The 16322-nt window shown below is 55.5% G+C and overlaps 1 protein-coding gene across 1 annotated transcript in view; it reads right to left on the bottom strand.

Moving 5' to 3' along the window:
• The window catches only part of ARHGAP8 (Rho GTPase activating protein 8), a 53749-nt gene that overhangs the window by 32746 nt on the left and 4681 nt on the right, over nucleotides 1-16322 (bottom strand). Inside the window, 3 exon segments of the mRNA XM_032492412.1 lie at nucleotides 345-432; nucleotides 5240-5383; nucleotides 8522-8641. Of these exon segments, the coding sequence (XP_032348303.1) occupies nucleotides 345-432; nucleotides 5240-5383; nucleotides 8522-8594 (305 nt within the window). The 5' untranslated portion in view covers nucleotides 8595-8641.

Genomic DNA, 16322 nt, shown 5'->3' with positions numbered 1-16322 from the left:
GCTACTGGAAGATTCTTTAACAAGCCAGAGCGGACGCGTGGGTCAGGGGGAGCCTCACAGAACAACCAGCCCAAAGCTTCCAGGTGCTTCTGGGACCCAACTGTGCCTTTGTTCACTTCGAGTTGTGGGCTCCAGGCCCGGGGTGGACTGGTGACCTGGCAGTTGACGTGACATCCACCTGGGGACCTGCCCGTCAGTCTGTGTATGCTAGCCTTTGACCCCGAACATCCACTCGGTGCTGAGAGTCATGGAGGCATTTACACGGGGGGGGGGGGGTAGCCTACAGAGGGGATGTGTGCACAAGGTGGTGGGGGTGCGTGGAGGGGACAGGGGACAGGACTTACTCCAGCAGCCGCCTGTGGTTGAGCTCATGAGAGGGGGGCATCCGGCAGCAGCTGAACGTGACGACTCGTCTTCCAAGGCGGTCCTCCCCTGCAGGGGAGACAGCGTGAGCCTTGCCTCATGGCACTGACACCCAAGGCTGCCTTCCCCCACCACGCCCGCAGGCGATAACAAAGACCGGTAGCCTCCTGACCAGCCCACTGGGGCACAGGTGCCCAGGGCGCGGTGGATGCAGCACCTGAGGACGGGCACCCACCACCCGACGCTCTGTGCACCTGTGCCAAGTTCACCTTCACCATCTGCATCCCCAGAGCCCACGCCTGCTGCCCATGCCTGTGGCTCAAACGATGCCCGACACCATTCACTGACTGGCTGAGGGACTGACTGGGGAAGATCACCAGGACCCTGAAGGAAACACAAGGGAGCCCTTCCAGAAACGTGCCCGACTCTGAACCCACTTTAAGCCCCTTTAACAAGTATTCACAACTGTTCTCAGAGGTTTGCTTAAAATGAGAAGAACGGCAGCCCCGCCTCCTCAGCCCCGCCCCCAGCTCTGAAAGGCAAGATCCTACGTCGGGGGGAGGGTCGAGCTCAGAGGTACCGCACGTGCTCAGCATGCACGAGGCCCTGGGTTCAATCCCCAGCATCTTTGTTAAAAAAGAAAGAAAATGATCACACACGTGCCCACGTTCACACGTACACACACATGTGCAGGCACACACACAGGCGCACACATAGCACGTGCCCCTTGAGGTCCCCGCCCGCTGTCCGGCCAGGGAGCTATTTGTTATTTAGGGCACGTCTGATTCTCCCAGGAGCCTGGGAGCCACTCTGACGTTCAGAATTCGAGAGTTGTTTCGGTTTCCAAATAAAGCGGCCTTTTCACAGGTTGCTTGAGAATTCTGGTCATGGTTTCCGTTTGCTTAGAAAGCTCCCGCTGGGAGGGCTGCACTGGAACCCACACATTTATCTGCTCCCCTTGCCAGATGGGCGTTTTCCAGCACAAAGCCTTCCACGGCTCTGCCTGGACTGTTTTCCAAACAATGTTCCTACCACCCTGGAGGCCGGGGCTCCGCAGGAGGAAAGGGAAAAGGACCAGTCGGCTTCTGAAGATGTGAACTGTCTATGCGGCTACTGAAGGAGCCAGGAACTAAAAGCTGCTGGGGCTGAAACAGAAAGTCAACAGCCACCATGAAGTGATGGGGAAAATGAGCACTAACATCTGAATCGGACTGAACGGAAAGTCTTGGGGATGCGCTACTTTGGTGAACGGAAGATCCAGCCAACAAGCGCTTGCTGCGGGCCCACGTGCACTCAGCTCTGGAGAGAAGAGACCAGACACGGCTCCTGCCTGGCTCCTCAAGGGGTTCAGGAGAGACTAGATCGATAGCTTGAATAGTCTTGCAGAGCTGGCACACAGCATGTGCTCAACAAATGTGACCCATGACCACGTGCCAGGCGGGATGCTGGGCGGCTTCCAGGTGTGCTGTTCATTTCCAGGTGAGAAAACCACGGCCCGGAGAGGCCAGGGAGTGTCAGAGCTGGGTTCACCCCCGCAGCCGGCTGACTCCCAGGGTGGCACCCCCCCGCCCGGCCTCAGCAGCCTTCTCTGCTGCCAGGTCACCCACGTTCCCGGGGAGGAGGCCTTCTAACCTCCACAGCCGCCGGGGCCCAGCCTCCTCTGCAGCCCAGAGGAATCCCCGGACACCCAACCCTCCCGCTGATTGCGCAGTCGCTGGGCATTGGCGTCAACGACATCAGTCAAGATGAGTGAACACCCTCGGCTGCCCTCCGCAACACGGGCCAGCGTGTCGAGAACGGGCTTCCACATGATATAATACGGCGGGAAATGAAAACTATCAATAAAACGCAGACTGGACACGGCATCGGTTTAATTCATGACCCTTTTCCTCCCCTGGCTGTTTACAGCACAGCATCGTTCACTGTCTCCGAGGCGGGAGAAGCCCCGTTTATGAATAAAGAAATGATCCCCCGAGCCGCTGCCCTGCCACGCCCGCGTCGATCCATCATCGCTCTGAGAGTGAAGGATGATTAAAATGCGTAATAAAGGCAGCAGCAGCCTCATCGGGACCTACGTGGGGGCTTGTCTGTTTTGGTTTTTGTTGTCAGGTTGCTAACCTTCTTTTGCAGAAGTGAAAGGAGATCTGAAGACTCATTTTGTCTTCATCCTGCAGGGAAGGCCAGCTGGAGTCTGCATGGGCTGCGAGGAAGGCTCTGTCCTCCAGGGGACCAGACCCGGTGTCCCTCTCCCCTGCCACGCGCCTCAGAGATGACATGTCCCACCTCCTCGATCTCTCGGGACCCCCCTGCTCTCCGCAGGCTCATCTCCCCTCTGAGCTCCAGCCCCAGCCCCAGCCCGGAGCTTCAGATGACGACCACTCCTCAAAGTATTTAAATCAACTGTATTTACAGAACACTGCCTTAAGAGTTAAAATTCTACAAAGCTTCCATCTGGCCAAATATACAACCCCTAAAGTAATGAGAGATCCTTCAATACTATTTTCAAGAAGACTCTTTGGTTTCTGGCTGTGGTTTGGACGTTCAGCGCTGGAGGAGGTGACATTTGGGAGAGGAAAATTAGAGGAGCCCCTTCGCGGAGAGGGATGCCTGCTTACCCCTGAAGGGGATCCCAGAGTGGCCTGTGCCACCTCCTGGAGGAGCAGGAAAAAGGGTTCCGTCCCCACATCGCAGACCCACCAGACACAAAGGAGCATGGCTGAGTTGGGATGAGGGGACAACGCTGGACCAGGTGAGGCCTGGGAGGAGGGGTGGAGGACCAGCCCTCAGGGAGGGAACCCCGGAGCCTGCCCTCACCGGGCGCTCCAACTGGAAAAGCCACGCGCGATTTCAGGGACACTGATTTTTGCTCTGATGATTTTCTCCATCTTTAGCCACTGAGTCACCCAGGTGAGGCCCTTCATTCCCCTTGCTGTCGATCCATGACTACAAAATCCCGTTCGCTGAGTGTGGAGTTGGTCCTGCTGATTTCTTCTCCAGCTATCCACGACCTCTGAGGAGGGCCGGCGTTCTTAAGGATGGCTCGAGGCTCTTAGATGTTCTTTTTAAGACACTTAAACAGCTCAAGAAGTCGGTGTTTGAACGAGTGAGAACTCTAGTCCAAAAGAACCATCCGGAATCCAAAGATTACTGCCCAGCCTCCACCCTCCCAAGGAAACCTGCAGGAGTGCGGACACAGGCTCACGTGTTCAACTGTGACGGTTCTATGAGGTGTCTCTAGAAGGGCCTGAGCACAACCCCACGGCAGCTACAGTCCCTTAACGGTGCTGAAGGACCCACCACAAACCTTGGGGATGCCCACAGCCTCCTGCCAGGAAGGAACCGTGTCCCGCCGGCCCCCACCAGAGCAGCAGGTGGAGGTAAGGCACGTGAAAGAAGAGCCAGGGGGAGGGAAATAGCTCAGTGGTAGAGCGAGTGCTTGCCATGCCCGAGGTCCTGGGTTCAATCCCCAGTACCTCCATAACAGAGAAAAATTATTTAAAAAGAGAAAGAAAAATAAATGAATAAAAGAAGAGCCAGCCCGAGTCACTGCCCAGAGACCCTCGTCTCTTAATTCCACTTTTCCTTTTGCACCCAGGAGCCTCATCTCGTCTACGAGGGCCCGATCCCAGGTGGGACTCAGCAGGTCCTCAGCATAACATCTTAGAGTCTCTCTCAGCTCTAGCCGCTCCCCTCTCGCTGCTGCCACGTTCTTGCTCCCGTGCGTCTCCTTGCCTCCTGCAGCCGCCGTCAGCACCCTCCACGCCGAAGGATCCCCCTAAATCAGACCGGATTACGTCGGTCCTGTTCAAGCTTCCCCAGAGCCATCGTGACCAAGTGCAAACTCCCCAGCATGGCGTGCAAGTTGTCGAGAAGGTGGCTCCCCGATACTCAGCCCCCTTCTCAATGAAAGGCAAGAGCCAACGATCAGCTGTTTCTAAGAGACACGCTGCCCACGCAGAGACTAAGACAGGCTGGAAGGGGAAGGATGGAGAGGGCGTATCTACCAACAGCAACACGGAGAAAGCTGACACGGCTGTCGAGACGACTGTAACATCAGACAAATCGGGCAAAGAGGATGAATAAAAGAGTATGACGCACAGAAGGAGGGCCACTCCACAATGACAAAAAGGTCAACAGGTCAGGAAGCCATAAAAACCCTAAGTATATATGCCGCCCCTAAAACAAAGCATCAAAACACAGAACAAAAGTGGGCAGAACCAAAGGGAGAGGTGCGCAAATTCTAATCGTGGGAGCTTTGAACGCTCCCATCAGTAACTGATGGAAGCAGACACAAAAGTGATGAAGAAGACAGAAGATTTGGACAGCACTATTAACCAACCTAACCTAATTGAAATACACAGAACATTCCGCCCCAAAATGCAGAATATAATATACATTCTTTTTAAGTGCACAAGACAGATCATAGACAAGGCCACTGGTTCCCAGACTTTTAGGTCTCAGAACATGTCAATACTCCTAAAACTCACTGAGGACTTCAAAGAGATTTTAAATAACTTTTTTAATGTGGGTTATTTCTATAGAAATTTACAGTATTAAAAACCTAAAACAGAGAATTTTAAAATATTTAGTTAATTGCTCATTTTAAAAGAATAATAAACCCACTGCACATTAACACAAATAATGAATTTTTTACATCTTATTAAAAGTAACTAGATTTCCTGCTTTCCTGTGGTGAGCACCTGATCTGTGGGTCCACGTCCCTCACATCTGGACCAGTATCCCTCCCCACTACCTAGACATTAAAGGTTTTCTAAAGAGGACATTTGGGGTTACGTGAGGAGCCCGTCTCGTGCCACAGGACCCACGGAAGGCTGGCCCTGTCGGTGTCCTGGGGAACCACCCAGCTGGGACTCACCGGCCACCTGCAGGATGCCGTGTCTGGCCACGTCGTAGAAGGGGTGATTCATGCTCAGAGCAGGGTCCGGGCCAGCCATGGGTGCCACCGGGGTCCTTCTCACCGCGCCCAGTGCCGTGGCCTCCTCCTCATCTCTCTGCAGCTCTACAGCAGACAATGAGGGGGAGAGGAAGTCAGCTGTATTCCCGAGGATGGAGGACAGAGAGGGAGCCTCCTGAGGTCTTTCTAGGACACGCACCTTGTCTCAGCTGTGCACCCACTATGCACCCACCTCTGCTGCTCACCCACTGTGCAGCCACTCAGTGCATAGTACCATGGAGGGAGAAAAATGAGAGCCAAGGACTGGATATTGTCCTCTGCATGGTCAGGGGTGGAACTGAGGCTCAGAGCAGGGAATGACTCCCCAAGGTCGCACTACAAACTGGCAGCAAGGTGTGGCCGTGAACTCAGCTCCCCGGCTCTACATTCCAACGTGGGCCCTTCTTGAGAGATGCTGACACTGGCGGCCCCGTGATGTCCGCATCCCAATCCCCAGAACCTGAGACCAGGGGACTTTCCACGGCAAAAGAGACTCTGCAGATATGATGAAGCACCTGAGATGGGGAGATCAACCCGGAGTATCTGGGTGGGACCAACGTCATCACGAGGGTCTTTGTAAGAAGGAGGAAGGAGGGTCAGCATCCGAGGAGCTGTGAGGACAGGACAGACAGACAGACAGACAGGAAGATGTGGAGCTGCAGGGTGTCGGGGAGCCACAAGCCCAGGCACGTGGAAAAGCCAGGAGACAGCTTCTCCCCGGGAGCCCCCAGGGAGTACGGGCCTCACTACAGACCCGCCCAGTGAAACGCACTTCAGACAGCGTTGTGCCATGACACGAGCTCTGTGGGGCTGTTTCGGGAGCTCTAGGGAACTCATGCAGTTTCTGCCCTCGAGGACCAGCCTTCGTGCGGGGTCAAGAAACAGACACCAGAGGGATGTCAGGTGTGGGGGGCAAACGGAAGATTAAGCAGCCTAAGGGGGACACAGAGTTGGGGGCTGCATCAGGTTTGAGCTGGGGACCTCTAAGCAGAGGCATGAAGGAGGGAGGGAGGGAGCCAGGCGGCTGGAACCTGCCGGAAGGGAATCCGGGTGGAGGGAACGGCGCACAGAGGCCATGAGGTGTCAGCAGGGAGTCCCAGGGACAATCAGAGAAGATGGGTAGGAACCTGTCACCCTGAAGAGCTCCATCCACGGGTTTTCCCAGGATCCCTGGGCAGCTGAGTGGCCTGAAGGCTGCAGGGGGCAGGGGCGAGGGGCTGGCCCATCCCAGGCGGTTGGAGCAGGCTTCCTGGAGGAGCCGAGTCTATACTGAGTGCTCATGATGGACGGGTATAAAATAACAGAGGGGTGAGAGGGTAAGTGGTCCAGAGGGAGGAAAGGGCCCCAGCGGGGGAAGGGTAACAGACAAGCGTGGCCAGAGGGAGAACAGGGGGTACGCAGGCAGGGTGAGGCCTGGGGGTGGGCAGGCCAGACCACAGGGCCACGAAGCTACGGTCACGAGTCCAGGAGGAAGAGCAGGAAGACGGGGGCCGTAAGTGATCATCCTGGTCAGCCTCACACCAGAGACAGAGGGGAGCGTGCGGATCAGGCTGGAGCTGAGCGAGGCCACGTCCTGGGGACCTTCAGGCCGTGCCCCGGAGCTGGGCTGACCCATGTTCACTGAAAGTAGCCCACCTCTAAACCCGCCACATCCTACAGACACAGCCCCATGGAAACCCCCACAAACGCCCCACTTCTGGAAGTATCTTGATAGATGTTTATGACACTGGGGCACGTCGTGGAAAAGTCTGCTTTTCCTCAAAAGGTAGAACGCAGAATTACTACGACCCAGCGAGTCCCCCTTTAGGTGTGCACACAGGGAAAGGAGCACAGATCTTCAGACAAATCCACGTACACACCACGTTCACAGCGGCACCACTCACCAAGCCGAAAAGCAGAACCAGCCCAAGTGTCCATCAATGGATGGATAGATAAACAAAATGTCATCTGCCCAGACACAAAAGACCATAGAATGTACGATTCCATTTATATGAAATCTCCAAAATCGGTAAATCCATAAAGACAGAAAGCAGACTGATGGTTGCCAGGGGCTGGGGGGAGGGAGGGACGGGGAAGAGATGGCTTAACGGGTTTGGGGTTTCCTTCTGGGGTGATGAACATGTTCTGGGACCAGAGAGAGGTGATGGCTGCACAGCATTGTCAGTATCATAAAGACCACTGAACTGTTCGCTCTAAGATGGCTAATTTCATGTTAAATGAATCTCACCTCAATTTAAAAAGAAAAGTAAAAGCTGCTCCAGCACGTGGCAGGGACACCTGTAAAGAGACGACGAGCTGGAACCCTGGACCCCTTAAGGACGGCGGGAGAGGAGGGAAACAAGGACCCCTTCCGGGGACAGGATGGCCCGTGTCTCAGAACTACGTCACTTCCCCTAAAACTGGCACTACCGTCGTGCTGCCAAATCGACCCGAGCGAGAAGCGGTCTGAGGCTGCGTGCTTCTGCGTTAAGGGGCAGAAACTAGAAGGTAAAACTGCGGGTTCTCGGGAGCAAATCAGGCAGCACATGTAAAACCCGTCAGGGTTCCTCATCTGGGTGTCAAATGCTGACGCAGATGGAAAATCACTTATTTCAGCAGGTCCTTAGGTTCTGCCCTGGCTCCTGCAAACCTTGAAATCTGCACTTGAGTGAAATGAATAAGATAGTCTGGCGGCGCTGCACACAAGAACAGAAACAGCGCCTCACCTAAACACGCATATGCACGTGGCCTTAACCAGCTCCGTGAGCTGATGCCACGGAAAGGGGTCTCCCCACGCACCTGGATGACGGGCTCTCCTCCCATCTGGGCCCTGTCCCCAGGGGACCTCGGTATGCTTTCCAGTCACTCAGTCTCAGGCTGCTTATCTGTAAAATGGGGGTCTAGAACCCGGCACCCCAGCAGGGAGCGGGAAGCAGTGAATGAGGGTATTTTCCCATTTGGGCCTCACAGCACCCCAGCAGGATGGCCGTCATCACCCATGGGGGTGCAGGTGAATCTGTATTAAAAATTCTGGAAAGAAAAAAGTCCCTAATAGTTGGCCGTTGAGGGTGGAGGTGGGGATCCAGAGATGGGGTAGAAGGACAGCTTCACAGAGCACCTTCTTAGAGGGGTAGGGTTTTCTGAGCCATATCAATATATTACCTATTAAAAACAAACGCGCCCCAGGGATCTCCCAGGATGGGGCTGGGGGAGGATGCGCGTTACCTATTTCGGCCAGCTCCTCCAAGTCCAGCCGGGACATGCTCTGACGGGGGACAGGGTGGCCTGGGCACACCATCCGGATGCCACCGCCTGAGGATCTGGGCGTGGGGTCCTTCCGACGCCCTGAGGGAGAAGCACACGGAACCCGGGGGGCATTTAACACACAAGTGCACCGGGCTTAAGGAGTAAAGGAGCGCCCTTCATGTGACCTGCTTACTGTTTAATTTTCCTCCTTGACATTAAAAACAAAACACCTACATCTGATTCGCCGAGACTGCAGATCACTCTGGTGTTCGGGGTTCAGCCTGCCCAGCCCTCCCGCACCCCGTCCCCCCAACACGGGAGAACTGCCCCTCGATGAACAACTCACGGTCCAGCTGCACGGTGGCATCAGCCCCATGTTTGGGCCTCTACATGTGACCTCCTCCTCTGCAGGCACTGCCCACCGACCAGGGCACCCACGGGGCTTCCCCTCACCAACCAGCCCCACATCCCAGGAGAGCAGGGTGGAGGGCGGTGGGATCAGGGACACATGGAGTGGGGACAGCACTACAAGGACAGTCTCATTCCTTCCGAGCCACCCACCTCAGAGATACGCATACTCACTCCTGTACCCACTTTACAGATGGGGTGACTGAGGCCAGCAAAGCTCCATCTCAGCTACTCATGGCTGCATAGGGCTGGCAATCACAATCATAGCTAAGAGTTACCACATGGTCATTCTGTGCCTGGATGCTGCTTCAAAACCTGTACACATCTTTACAAAAATCCCCATTAGTAACTGAACAATGGAATATTATTTGTCCACGAAAAGGAAGGAAGTGCTGACACCTGCTGCAACCCAGGCGAGCACTGAAGACATGATGCTTGGTGAAAGAAGCCGCCACAAAAGATCACACGATTCCATTCATATGAAACGATGGCCTCACCCCTCACCTGCCACCCGCTCCGGGCAGGATCCCAGGGCCCCGACAAAGAGCAGGATGGATTTGTGCCTTCAGAAGCGCTCAGGCTGAGACAGGGGCCCAGACATGAAGTGACCAGTGTGAGGAAAGGACTGGGTGTCTACCAGACGCATGTGGAGAATGACAGAGGTAAGGGGCTTGCTGAGGCCACACACGGGCAGAGAAGCCGGTGTCAGGAGACCCCAACAGGCATCAGAGGCACGGCCTCCCCAGTCAGCACTGCTCACACTTGTGCCCAAAGGGACGATGCCACACACACAGGCTCCGGCCAGGGTCCAGGCCTGCGGCCCCACAGGAAGAGGGCTCATGGCTGGACTGAGTGGACACCTCTTGGCCACCGGCATCCTTTCCCCCTCTGCCCGTAACTCACCCACTTTCTCCCTCACACACACACACACACACGTGCAATCTTTCCCTCACCCACATGCACACACGCACACACACAGCCCTGCGATGGCGAGGGAGGCTCCACCCCCGGGACCTTTGCCTGGCCAATCACAGCACGAAATTCCCTGAGCCACAGGGAACGACTCAGGAGCGATCACACGAACAGCCAGTCCAATCAGAGTGACGTCTAAGACGTCCACAAAGCCACTGAAAGGAGATGCTTTTAAAATTTCTTCTGCTGGACCCAAACCTGAGAGGATGTGAGCCTTGAGCTAGCCAAGGTCACCACATGAACTTGAGGAAAATGAAAACAGAATGGCAGAAGAGAAATGTCCCTAAAACGCTGTGCACCTGGATCCAGCTGTACCTGAGTGTGAAGAGCCAATAAATCCGCTTTTCTCCTTAAGCCAGTTGGGGTTGTAGATGACCTGTCACTTCCACCAGAACTATTTTTTCCTTTGAAAAATCAGTGATACTGAAACACTTGATGAAATCTGCCTCAATATTCTCTTCTCTAAGAGAATGGAATGATCAAGCCCACTATTTTCCTGTTGATGGTGGTACAGGTAAACAAACTGCATTTCTGAAAACGCTCTGGGGGAAATCTGACTCAGAACAGAGCTACAACCGATGCCAGCCCTGGCCCTGCACACGACCCCATCTCTCCACTCCAGGACACAGTAAGAAACGGTAGCACCAGCGCTGACTCAGCAGGGCGCCTGAGGACGCTGCTCTCCCCTGATCCAAGCTTCTCTGTGCCAGGCAGATAACACAGCCTTGTAAGGAACCTGCTCTGCTCCACGTCGCTGTGATTAAGTCCCCCAGACCTCCCTCTACTCCGCAGTTCATTTCTAAACAGCAAAATGGTGTGACAAGCACACTGAAGGACTGAGTTTAAGGGGTTGGGGGGATGTCGCTCATGACCCTGTGTACAACTTTTATTTCTGCACATTTCCCTCCAGTCTTTGTCCGCACGCACCCATATTTTACAGCCACAATCAGACTGCACGTACATGTATGTTTTATAATCAGATCTGTCTGCTCACCCACCACCACCTCCATCAGCCCAGAGCACCCCAGACCCTGGAATATTCAGCCCAGTGCCTGGGCCACCAGCGGCACGGCCATCGCCATCTGGGATGGGAGTTGGCGCCTCTTGCTGCAAAGAGGAAGATGTGGGGGTCAGGAAAGGAGTGTGGACAACATAGATGGGTGCTGGACAACATGTGATGTGCTGGTGGCCACCCCGCAGTCAGGCAAGCCCAGCACCACGACTGCAGGACAGCCTGACCTCCGCACCTTCAGATGCATTGCAATATTGCCCAAAAGGTCCGACCCGAATCTAATTAAGCCTCCAGCTCTATTGTTCTAGAGGAAACACCCCAGGGAATCAAAGAACACAAGAAATAACACAATAATGGGGGAAAACAAGCAGAGAAACCCAGAATGAGAGCCATCCTACCAGGCAATTTATTGGCCTGGCCTCTTTAAAAGTTGATGTTATTTTTTAAAAAGGCAGGGGAGGCGTGGGGGTGGGGTGGGGTGGGAGCACTGTTCTAGACTGAATGGAGACGGAGAGACAGAACAAGCAAACGCAGCATGTGACCCTTGATGGAATTCTGGTTGATAAAGGAGCGGCGAAAACATCCCTGGGACAACTGCGGAAGCGTGAACGCGGCCTGAATGGACGATGATATTAAAGGAATTACGGCTCATTTGCTGAGCTGTGGGAATAGTATCAGGTTGTACAGGAGAACGTCTTTATGTTCAAACAGTCGGCAGGGAATGAATGGCGGGGGGTCCGCCACTTCCTTTCCAAGAGTTCAGCTCAGAGAGAGAGAAAGAGACAGAGAAAATCCATAATGAACGGTACCAACTTCCAAACCAAGGCAAAAAGTGTGTTTTCTTACATGTTGCTGTTCTCTGAACAATTTTCATAACAATGGTTGGAGACAGAAGGCGGGAAGGAGGGAGCCACTCTGTAGCCTCCCCATTTATCGGAGAACAAGAGGAAGGCCAGTGAGGTGCAGACAGTGGCTCAGGGTCACACGGTGACACGGCCCCAGGATGCCTCCTATTACTCCGATCCCTTTACAGTCTCTCTCACCTTGGCACAGATACACCTGGGGGTTTTGTGTGTCCCTTCTGACAGCTCTCCACTGTCTAGGGGCCATGTCACCAGTGACCATTTCCAGTTTCAACCAGCCTCCACCCCCTGCTGTGTCCCCCACCCCCACCCCGCCAGCACTCCCTGCAGCCCAGGCCACCTGCTCCCTCAGGTGGGCTCTGCGGCCACTGATAGCTGTGTCGCCTCGCCAAGAGTTGTGCCCTTTGTGCCCTCTCTGAGTTGAGATGGACCAAGAGCCTTGCTGGTTGCTGGTGGAAGACGCTGGGCAGAGCACACGGAGGGAGCCCAGGATGGGGAAGGCAGGGAAAGACGGGCAGAGACCCCCGGAGAGAGGGACCCCAGGGACAGGCAGGCGAGGTCTCAGGAGTCACCTGCACCACCTTCTCCACTTCTCTCTGTGTCTCTCACACACTCGCTCACACTCACACTCACACACACACACACTCTCGTCCTGGCTCCCCTGTGCCTACAGTTCTGGGCCACCACCTCCAGCAAGCGCCCTCACAGACAATTCCAGATCGGCCCCCTAACCACCCACACGTCTCACCCTCACCAGCGACTGGATCTGCCACCACCCCCGCCCACTGCCCCCGTCCCCAACCCCTGCACCCTCTGTGTTCTCCAGAGGCTGCATCTCCTGAGGGCAGGGGAGGCGGACGGGATGGCAGCTGAAGGCCGGCGGGCAGGGCCAGGTGCACACACAGGCTGGGGTTTGCTCCCTGCGGGACGTAGGGCACCGAGCACCAGGCAGGGAGGCCCGGCGCTGCCCCACCGCCCACCTCCTCCGCATCAGGACACAGCACCGTTTTCCACATCCAGCCTTCCCCAAGCCAGGGACCCGGGGGCAGCGGGGTAACACCCAGGCCTGGGACCCTAGAACCTACGCCTGGCAGGGAGCTCCCCTCTATCTGCAGTGAAAGTGAGAAAATAAACTCAATCATCTACACCCACAGCCCTGCACCAGCCCTGGGCAGCTGGTCCGCGAGGAGACCAGGCCGGGAGCCCGACGAGCTGCGAACTTGGCGCATGTCTGTCCTCAGTCACTCCAGGCACAGGGGTGCGTGTGAAGACCGCTGCCACCCTTGGGGGGCACTCAGTCCTGTGGGGGACTCACAGCCACCTTGTCATTCCACTGACCCCTCACGACAGGCAGGAGGGGCTCCTGAAGTTTGAAGAAGGTGGGAAGCCATCCTGTCCCCACTCCACCGCAGCTCCCCCCGCCAGCCTTCAGCCCCATGCGCCCCCTTTTGCTGGGCTACCCTGGAAAAGCCTGTTAAAGCTGGACAAAGAGCTTGGAGGTGACCTTCTGAGGACACCAGGGGCCCTGATTGGCCCACCTCCTGAGGGACCCACCCACCCAGGGGAGGGAACATGCCTGGAACATTCTTGCTTACAAGCCTCGCAGGCAGGCGGCCCGACTACCCGGGTAAACAATGGAAGGGCCCAGGCCTCGTCCTCAGCAGAGAGAGGACTCCCACCGCAGAGGGAGGACTCCCACTGCACGGTCCGGCAGCACCGCCCGGGGCCGAGAGTCTCTGAAGCCAAGAGGGCTTTGTTTTCCCTCCAGACTCTTCTTTAACCAGACAGAGTGATTTTTTTCCTCTTTTTGTTCTCTGCAAGCTCAAAACCTTTACTCCATCGCCTATCTCAAACAGCACAGGCAGCACGATTTGTTTTGAAGTTTGTACATTCAGGCCTAAGCGTGTCATCCATAATCTCTACTTTGTTGTGGCAACGGATGGCGAGTTAGGGGGTAACTGCTGGGGTGAGCCCTGTGAGCCCCCCACCCCGCAGGCCCATAATCGAGACTCACATGAGGCTCCCCCTTCTGCTCCTGCAGCTCCAGCCACAAAACCTGCCCATCTGAGCCTCTCCCAGACTCCACGCTGCTTCCGCCGCCCCAGGACCTTTGCACAGACTCTTCCCTGGGCCTTGTTCTTTCTGCTCCTGTACAGGGTTTTCCTCTAACAACAAACACGTCATCCCAACACCAACTCTCTGATGCCAAGTCCGTGTCCCACAATCTTATTCTTACGTAAACTACCCAGAGTTAGCAGCAGATCCACAAGTTAAGGGCTCAGTCCCATAAGACTGCCCCTGCTACACACACCAGTCCAAGTCCTAGGTCCCCAGCCAGGTGCACTTCTGTCTGAGTTGGCTACAAAGTCGGGGGTTCCCATGACCAGCCCTGCTCTGGTTCAATAATTCGCTAGGATGACTCATAGAACTCACGCACCTCACCTGCTTCCAGAACCTCTCACTGCCCAAAATCTTCCCTCTGGGCGGGGCTCTGTGGCCCAAGTGTGGGGGGCATGGGCACCGAGGAGCCACCAGCATCGTGAGGCCACAACGACAGAGACGTGGACCAGAGCTAGGGCAACGTGACGTCACGCAAGAGAGGTGTCGAATCACCCAACGGCTCTATTTGTAACTCACAGCAAAATGGTTTGTTGCTATAAAAACATACTTGCACGTTACCCAAATAGACCCTCACAGCAATCATCCTAATGTTGTACAAATTATCACCTGCTCACCTCGGGCAAATCAGCACCAGATTTAACTTGAGTGGTGCGGGCGCTGTGCAGGGCGTACAGAGGAAGAGCTCGCTGCTGTATCCGCCCGCCCGGCTCCTGTCTGTGAACAGGGCGTGCGGACAAAGGGCTCTGCGGGCAGGAGGGGCTGGGCTGCCATCCAGGCCTGGCCCCGCACTTTACAGGGAGGGCACCGACGCGAGAGGAGGGCGCCGGCACAGGGTCACACCTGAGGCAGGGGCAGGAACTCTCACTCCTGGCTGAGTAGGGGCCGCCACTGAGCTGGATGCCAGGCTCTCCCAGGTGCACCCCATAAAGAGTAATTCTCACCCTTTTGTCTCAGCCGTTTCACAAATTTATTGATAGAAACCCCTATGACCCACTCTTTAACACAAACACCCCTGGGTCCCCAGTGTTGGCGAGAAGGCGTGTGTAGACCGTTTGGTTTGTCCAGGTACCGGGGCCAGAACCACTGGAACCTGGGCATGACACCCGGGTGAGACACCCAAAGGTGGCAGCAGCAAGGTCCAGGTGAGCTGTGAACTGCTACACGGTTCTGTCAGAGGCCTGCCCACAAGTTCCCTGACACTCTGAAAGGACAAGGGGGTCTGTAAAGAGCTGCTGGGACCACCCACTCGCTTCTGTGGTTCTGGTAGACACCAAGCTCAAGACTCAGGGCCACTCCCCTCCCCAGCATCCCTGTGGCCCTGCCCGTGGTACCCAGGTGCCCCTCTTACCTGCACAGCCCTCCAGCTGCAAGGAGCTGACCCACCCCACCTCCTAGGACCTGCCGATTACCTAAGGGTAAGCCGATCTCCCTTTTCAAAGGTTTATTGGGGAAGTCAAGTTGAACCAATCAGCACCTAGCAATTTTCCTGGCCAATCGGATAGGTTCATTGAGGCCTGTGAGGGACCCTGGAAAAGTTTTCCAGAAGATCATTTGCTATCAGGAGATGGCCAATAGAGGAGTTTCTCACCACACAGCTGTGTATAAAGATGTGGCCTAGAATGGCTGTAGCCAATCACTGCCACCCTGAAGAGCCAGCAGCTCACAAAAAACACAGGAAATTGCTAAGCCTTGATCAAGCCATATCTGATCTCCATAGAATCCCCAGACCATTTTGGCTACACGGGCCAATGGGTCCCCTTTGACTTTGGGGCTAGTTCAGAGTTGGGTTTCCTGTTTGTTACAGTCAAAAGTGTTATGATGCCCCCAGATCCCCCACCCACCTCAGGCCGCAGGAACTTCCTCTAGGCTCTGGCAGCCCTCACCAGCCAACATCGCATGTCCATGCATCTCTCTGGACCCATGACTGGGTGTCCCCTGACAACCGGGGCCATTTCTGACACACACTTGAGTCTCAGCTCTCATCCAGGACATGAAAGGAACATGGGGTGCCTGCTGAATAGGAGAACAAGCAGAGCGCAACGACAGCGCCCGGCATTCAAGGCTTTCCCAGGCCCGTCTCACCAACACTCTCAGGTCACTCCCAGGCCACTTCCACTCCCACTGGCTCCACTGTCTGCCATCCTAGGCTTCTCTGTCCCAGAAGAGGACACAGTTGTGGCCCCTGCCATGATGTCCATCATCCACACTCAGACCTGTTGGGTGGGGGACCCTGGGCCCTCTCCTCTCCTCCCTAAGGGATATTAAATCCCACGCTCTCCACCCCTACACCCAGATCTCAGGCCCAAACCTCTCCCGGAGTCCTGGACTCGAATATCCCAACTGCCTACTCCACACCTCCCATGACACCCTCTGAGTGCAAGCAGCATCCTGCAGTTCTTGGAAT

Source organism: Camelus ferus, chromosome 12 (genome assembly GCF_009834535.1).
Source record: "Camelus ferus isolate YT-003-E chromosome 12, BCGSAC_Cfer_1.0, whole genome shotgun sequence".
Classification (NCBI taxonomy): Eukaryota; Metazoa; Chordata; class Mammalia; order Artiodactyla; family Camelidae; genus Camelus; species Camelus ferus.
This window is presented reverse-complemented; position numbering and strand designations above follow the sequence as displayed.